The 7,523-nt window shown below is 53.1% G+C and overlaps 1 protein-coding gene across 1 annotated transcript; it reads left to right on the forward strand.

The window, feature by feature from the left end:
* The first annotated feature begins 2,143 nt into the window (after positions 1-2,143).
* Positions 2,144-2,848, forward strand: LOC119297950 (acyl-coenzyme A thioesterase 13-like). The gene is made up of 3 exons (XM_037575521.1): positions 2,144-2,320; positions 2,424-2,567; positions 2,664-2,848. Exons 1-3 carry the CDS (start codon positions 2,147-2,149, stop codon positions 2,808-2,810), a joined length of 465 nt encoding a protein of 154 aa, XP_037431418.1. The 5' UTR covers positions 2,144-2,146; the 3' UTR covers positions 2,811-2,848.
* The last annotated feature ends 4,675 nt before the right edge of the window (positions 2,849-7,523 follow it).

Raw genomic sequence — 7,523 nt, forward strand, 5'->3', positions numbered from 1 at the left:
TAGAAAAGGAGGATGACCCCCGGCCTCTGCATCTGGGAAATGCATACGGCCACTTTATTGATTATTCTCGATAACCATACAAAGTATTACAACAATGTGTCTGAATCCATCATCTTGGCAACATGTGCCGCTACTCCTATCCCATATGATGAGGGGGTGCTAGCTGGGCCACTACCCAAACCACTCACCTAAGCCTAACATCAAAAGCCGGAAGCCGAAACTCATTCGGTAACCCCAGCCGAGCCACATACTGGGTCTGGGGCGCAATCCGGTCAGACGCACTCGTGTGTCGTCGCCGCCATCTTCCACAGGTCCGTCTTCAGATCAAATTGAGGCTTCTACCTTGTCTGGCCAGTCTGCCATCGACGTCCCCATGACGCCAGATAGCTTCCTCCTCCTGCACGAGTCCATCTCCGCGCATCAGACGCCGAGTCTCCACAGCACCATGCCGCCGAGATCCGCCATCATCAATGTGAAAGATGAAGCTCCGCTCCACCAACGTCGCTGTCCTCTAGTCCCTCGAGCCCGTGCGCACCTCCAAGAATGACGCCCCCAGGGGGGAAGACGACACCAGAGAGCCGCCGCCATCCGATCTACTGATCTAGGGTTTCCCCCGGAGGTAGCAGAGAGTGGCCTTGAACATCTCCACGACGATGCCTTCAGGAAGGGAACGACGCAGACAGCGTCGCCATCGCCGGCCTTGGCAATAGCCAATAGCAGGTTTTCACCCGGATCTGATCGAAGACCTCCATCTCTCGTGCACGGGTCGCCGCCATCCTTGCCGGGATCTGGAAGATCCCGCAAGCCAGATCTCAGTAGGGAGGAGCCCCCCCCCCCACCGAGACCCGCCGGCCAAGCAGGGGAGGCCGAGGCCGCGCCCACAGGACATGCCCGCGCCGCCGCCCCGGAGCAGCCCCGCGCGCCAAGAGGCGAGGACCACCACCATGACTCCCGCCGCACCGCCGCCAGGAGCCCGACCACTCCGCAGCACGCCGTGCCGCCGCACCCGTCATCCAGTCCGGCGCCCAGGCCCGGCGGATCTGGCCCGCGCCTGACCACCCGCGCAAGGGGACGAAGGAGGCCCCGCCGCCGCCTGCGCAGACCGGGCTTCGCCCGGCCACGCCCTCCAGCGGCGGCGAGGGGGAGTAGGGAGGGAGAGGGGGCCGAGCGGAGGAGATCGGGGCGCCCTCCCCGGCCGCCTCGCGGGTGGCGGCGCGGGAGGGAGGGAGGGAGGGCAAGCTGCTGAGCTTGGAAGCGTATTCGCGGGTTCTGGATTGGTGAGGGATTTGCCTTTCATGCTCCAGTTCCGGCCATGTAAGCCCCTTGGCCATTGGACTTGGCAGGGCTCTCTCCGGTGAGGTTGTAGTCAGTGCTGGTGTGCTCCACTAGTGGTGTTGGTCTTTGTGGTGACCATTCCAGCCTGTTGTGGCGGCCTCGATGCGGATTGCAGTGGCCACCGAAGAGTCTTTTTGAGGGTTGTCTCTGCAGATTCGATGGTTGACTTCAGCAGCCAAATGCAAACTATGGATGATGACTTGAGGTAGAGGGATTGTGCAGCGGCGGTGCCGGAGATCGCATGTAGCTGTTGGTATCACGTAAATGTGTTGACAACAAAATTTGAGTGACTTCGATGGTGTTGTTACTTGAACACCCGGTTTCGATCTTCGAGGTGAAAGCCTTGGTCTGATCTGAATTTGTTTTTCTTAGAAATGGAGATGTTTTTACGTTATTACTTTGTACGGACTGGTTCCTCAGGTGAAGACAGCGCTTGAGCACCACCTTCTTTTTAAAGGTGTTGTTGTTGAAAAATCTCTTTGTTGTAGTCTGTTGATTGGGGATAATCGCTTTGGATTTATTTTCTTTTTTGTCGCCTTGGCATAGCTTTGGTTTTTATATCCACGTATATATGCATGGTATACGAGGATAGACCGAGAGAGCCTGCAGATGGCGAAGCTCGAAGGCGGCAGGAAGAGCAAGGTTGTCGACGAAGCCATGGAGAGGTGGCACAACCGTTCCTGACGCTCGGCCTCTACTGGCATTTTTCCTATTACGGTGTCCCTATTGTGAAAATTGCCAATGGAGACGGAGCACTTAAAGGCCTCTTATATATGCAGGGTAGACCAGGAAAGACCGAGAGGGCCTGCAGATGGCGAAGCTCGAAGGCGGCAGCAAGGATGTTGACGAAGCCATGGAGAGGTGGCACAACCGTTCCTTGGGCCACCGGCTGTACGACGCCTTCACCGTAGCCGGCCTCCGCGTGGAGACCATCGAACCCGGCCGCCTCCTCTGCTCCTTCATGGTCCCTCCTCGCCTCACGTCGGTACGTAGTCCTAGCCAGGGCCGTGCTCGCGGGAGTAGTGTATGTAGGAGCTTTGAACTGAAAATCGTGTATGCCTGTGTGCGCATGTCCCGCGCAACCGAAGAGCGCCAGCAACCGCATGCATGGAGGCGCGGTGGCGTCGCTGGTGGACCTGGTGGGGTCTGCTGTGTTCTTCGCCGGCGGCTCGCCGGTGACGGGGGTCTCACTGGATATCACCGTCTCCTACCTGGGCGCTGCCCGTGCAAACGTACTATACGAGTATATGTCTTCCCGCGTACTATATAATCCTTCTTGTGAGTTGGGGCTTGGGACTAACAAACGGAGGCATGCTGCATCCATGTAGGAGGAGATCGAGATCGAGGCTCGGGTGCTCGGCATCGGCGACAAGACGGGGTGCGTGACCGTGGAGGTGAGGAGGAAGGACACCGGCCAGGTGCTCGCGCACGGCCGCCACACCAAGTATCTCGCCAACGTCTCCAGTAAACTGTGAGGGTCCTTCCTATCATGGAAGGGCCACAGTGTAGACGCGTAAAACGGTTGTCTTTGCTAGCCAACTATGTTGATGAGAGTCCGAGCACGGGATATTCCATGCATGGATTCATCGCTCGTCATTGCTGTGATAATTGTGCCGGTTGTTGTCAAAATTTATCTCGTTTCAAAATGTTTCATTTGGCTTTTTTCTCGACATGTATCATCATGTTTGTTACGTATTAATAAAAAAGAATGGACTTATTTTGGATCAGCTTCGCTGATGCACGATGACACGGTGAAACATTAAGACACATTTTGGAACGAGAAAAAGAACGCCAATGTAACGCTTTGAAATAGGATAAATTCTAAAAAGAGTGAAAAATATGTAGCACAAATCCTCTCAAGTGCCCATGACCAATCCTTGACCATCAGCGAACCAATATATGGTTGAATGGTTAGAGAGACTGTGGTATCCCCAGCCCATCAGGATTCAAATCCTCGTGCTTGCATTTATTTCTGGATTTATTTTAGGATTTCCGGCAATGCGCATTCAGTGGGAGGAGACGTTTCCGTCGACGACGAGGTGCCTAGGGTGACTTTGTAAATTTCAAGATGATATGACGGCTGAATCTTTTGCAGGTGCTCATAAAGGTAGGGTGTGTGTGCGCGCGTTCATAGGGGTGAGTGTCTGCGCGTATATATGAGCGCTTGCGTCTGTATTGATGTTCAAAAAAAAATCCTCGACCATCAGGTGCGGTTGTGATCCACCTCAGCATGGAATCTGGCCAGGCGGTGAGCAGCGCGTCGCGTGGAAAACTGTTTTGCTGGTATACGCGCTATACAATTTCTGTAATTAAATGGAGTGATGTGTAAAAACAGTACTAGTATATGGCATGCTGACCTACTCATCCATATGAAAACTTGATTTACCTTAGCATGAATGTGTGTCTTAATGTTGTCTGTTGAGAACACTTACACTTAAAGCAAAACAAGAACCTCGAGGTCCTTAAGACCTTAAGGGTCCTTATAAGTGAGAACTCGGCCTTGGCACAGCGATAGACAGCAAAAAGGTTCATGTCGCCGGCCTGGATTCAAAGTCGGTTTCTCCTACATGAAAATAAGGCAGGGTGGCTTTTAATTTCCCTCTGTTCAAATCCTTTTTTAAGCGTTCTTAAGTATGAGCCGGTATGAGCCGGCGTGGAGATCCCCCTCCTCGTCAGATCTGAGGTTCGACTTCCCTCCCCTTCAGCTCCCTCATCCTTGCCGGTTCCAGCAGCTTCGGTCGCCGGATTGGTGTGGATGGGTGCCCGGTGGTGCGGTTTTGGGACCGTGGGAAACCACTGGTCGGCTGGTCCGGCCCGGCAGCAGCGACGCCCTTGGGCGCCGCCCTTCCTCCTTGGAGGTGCAGCTGAGATCCCAACCCTATCCACCCCCGCTCCCCTTCCGGGTGAAAGCCCAAAATCCTTCTTGGATTGGGCGGTGACGGTGCGCTGCGCATCGTGCCCTCCTTGGAGGCGCCGCCTGGGGAGTGTGCGTTCGGGTGAGGGGCGACAAAGGTGGAGTTTTTGGGCGGCCCTGGTTATCAAGTGGCAGTGGTTGATCTGGCTCGCAGGGAAGTCTGTCCCCGCTCCCCTCAAGTGCGGTGCTCCTTTGCGGTGGCATGTCTAGCTCAGCTCCGGCGGTACGGCGTCTGCGATCCGACGGTAGGGGATAGGGTTCCTCTTCCCGGCAGTAGCAGCACATCCCTGGCCGTGGACGCCCGGTGTTTCTCTTCAGCGGCCGACGACTCCTGCTTCTCGTCGTTCTGCGGCCTCTCCTGATGTCCTTGCTGCTCGTCCTTCAGTGGCTCCTCCCGGTGGCTTTCCCGCTGTTTTTCAGGTGTTCTAGGTTGCTTCGGTGTGTCAGATGAGGTGTGCTCATGTCCTAGGAGGATGTGCTCTGTGACTGTTCCAGGACTCGAGGACGGCATCTCTCCTGCTCTAGGGTGAGCGTCTCTCATGTCCGTCGGCGGCGCCTTTCGATCCAAGGCGAGAGGGAAGGGTCCTCTACGGCGAGAGCAAAGGAAGATGCTTGATTTCCTCCAACCTTGGACTCGATCATGTCCACAACTCCACTCTGTTTCTGCAGGTTCTCGTTGTGCTCATGCTGCTCGCAATTCTCGGTTCTTGTTTGCTGCGGTCGGCGGCGTGTACTAGCTTGTGCTTCTCTTTTTGTTTTGAGCTAGTATTCGGCGTTGAGTTGTAAGCTTCCTAGGGTGCTCCCTTGTATCGTTCGGCCGTTGTGCTTGTTCCTGTGTTGTAATTCCTGGCCGGTTGATGGCTTTGTTAATTCAAAACCGGGCTCATCGCGAGTCTTCGTTCTAAAAAAAAATTTGCTTTCCAGAAAAAACAAGACATGATGTCAAAAAAATACTACTGCACATTAATCTTCTTTAATTTAATATATACTATACATGTGTTTACTATTCTTGAGGCGCCTAAAAATTTACAGGTGTTAGTCAATTCCCAGGCGCACAGTACCGAGCCGACAACGGAGACAACAATAGTATTCCAATCAGCCGGTCTCCAGCTCGTTCCAGGCAACGTTTGGTAGTTCCTTGCAGCCAAAGGCAAGCTTCGGGCAATAAGCTTTGTAAAAGCAAACACTTCGTTTCAATTATTTTGGAGAGAAAAAACTTTTTTTGCGGGTAATTGAAGAGAGCCAGATTTCTGTCTCTCTTTGGAGAGAAAAATCTGGCTCACAACACAACCCTTTATAGACATATATGCTGCCAAGTGCCACCAGTACTTCAACAACAAAACCTGGAAAATTATATATTCACGTAATTTTTATAGTAATTAATGTTTATATTTTTTTTTTAAAGTAGTTGCACTATTAAAAGAATCTGGTTGTTGTTTCCAAATAACATGATACCTGCATTGGTGAATCTGGGAGCTGTATCTAAATAGTGGTGCTTGTACATTTTTTGATATACCATCAAACAATAATGGATACGTAGTACCAACAAGAAAGTAGTCAGCTTGATTTGACAGATAATCGACAGCAGCCCATTGAATAGACAACAAAATTGGGCACATGGGGAGCCGCCTTTCTTTCTCATGGTACCAACAAGACACCATAATAACATTAAAGAACAATACAATAGAGTTCACATGAGAGCGACTCTAGCAGACCCCGCAAAAACCCGACCCGTAAAACGCGTTTGCAGTTTCACGAAGATCTCGTTTGCGGGTCGAAAACAAGCGCGGCCGAACAGAAACCGTATCTAAAACTGCATAATTTGAAGGGAAAAAAACAGTTTCGTAAGAGAAATTGCACCTTGTTGACGCGAGTAGTTCATCACATACTACATAGATTCTACATGATCAAAGACTACAAACATAATTCATACTACATACTACATTAATACTAGTACTAGAGGGGTGGGGATCTGACAGCGGCGAGGTCGCGGCCATGGACGACTTCGTGGAGGAGAAGGACGCTCAATCTTCCTCGCCAGAGCTGCAGAGGTCGATGTACTTCATCCTCTGCTCCTCGCGGATGCGGCACCACTCCTCGTCCTTCTCCTTAGCTGCGAGTTTGGCGGCGACCGCCTGCCGCCATTGGAGGTCTTCGAGGTCCTCCGTGTGGCGCCGGCGCTCCGCCTCCTCGCGCATGCTCCGGTCGGCAATGGCGGCCGCAACCGCGTCGACGTCGAAGACGAAGTCTTCCGGCCCGACGACTCCACGGCGGACGAGCGGAGCGGGCTCCTCGGGCTCCTCCTTGACGGGGACGAACTCGAAGTCGTCCGGCTCCTCCAACCACTCCCTCTTCACGGGGAGAAGACCCGTGCCGGAAGAGGAGGAGCTCCCGGCATACGAAGATCTCACCGTGGAAGAGAAGGACGCGCGCCGGCGGTCGTACTCCTCCATCTCGCGGACGCGGAAGCTCGCCGGCTGCGACATGCCGCGGTTGGTTCACTTTCGGGCCCCGCGCTTCCTCGTGCCGTCCGACCGGACGCGCCGCTCGCGCTCGGGCTCGCTTCCGCCGCCGGATCTGCTGCCGGAGCCGCATCCGAAGCTCCACATGCGGCCCCATATGGCAGCTGGAGGCGGGGGAGGTGGTCGCCGGTGGCGAGAAATGTGAAGAAGGGGGTGGTGAATCTCGTGGCTCGGCGGCGGCGGGGGATAGGGTTTCGACCCGCAAACGGGCCGCAGAACCGTAGATATAGCGGTCGGGGAGTGCGGTTTGTGGGCCGCGGCAAATTTTTTTTACGGGTCGAGCGAGTATGCGGGCTCTGTTCTGGCCAAAAAATTAGGCTGAGCCCGCATACTCGCCAGAATTTTATGGGTCCGCGTGTTTTGCGGGGTCTGCTAGAGTTGCTCTGATAGCTGGCGGGAACCCTCAAAAAAGATGTCAGAAAATCAACACAAATTGGGCTAAAACTGAGCTGTACGAGTTGCATCACATTTGTATATTAATTCTGGTATGAATCTGTTATTCATATTGGGTCATTCATTTTATGAAAGTTTTACTGAACTGGAGACACGACAATGATTTCATTTTTTTACATTACTCCATAAAAGCAGCAAGCTTTTAGTATTTTGGTATTATTTTTTTCTTTCAAGACTAGCAGGCTACCTATGACATGCCATGCTACAAAATAATAACAATGACTGCATCACATTGTTATCATATCAATCGCACTACTACCTTATACATCAGATCTTTCGGTCGTTCCCCCTCGTCTCCC

Source organism: Triticum dicoccoides, chromosome 5A (genome assembly GCF_002162155.2).
Source record: "Triticum dicoccoides isolate Atlit2015 ecotype Zavitan chromosome 5A, WEW_v2.0, whole genome shotgun sequence".
Lineage (NCBI taxonomy): Eukaryota > Viridiplantae > Streptophyta > Magnoliopsida > Poales > Poaceae > Triticum > Triticum dicoccoides.

Bases quoted from the DNA above. Each gene is read 5' to 3' on its own strand.
- LOC119297950 (XM_037575521.1), top strand. From the start codon at position 2,147: ATGGCGAAGCTCGAAGGCGGCAGCAAGGATGTTGACGAAGCCATGGAG. The intron at 2,321-2,423 runs GTACGTAGTCCT...GCGCAACCGAAG, and splicing joins TCCCTCCTCGCCTCACGTCG to AGCGCCAGCAACCGCATGCA. The intron at 2,568-2,663 runs GTACTATACGAG...GCATCCATGTAG, and splicing joins TGGGCGCTGCCCGTGCAAAC to GAGGAGATCGAGATCGAGGC.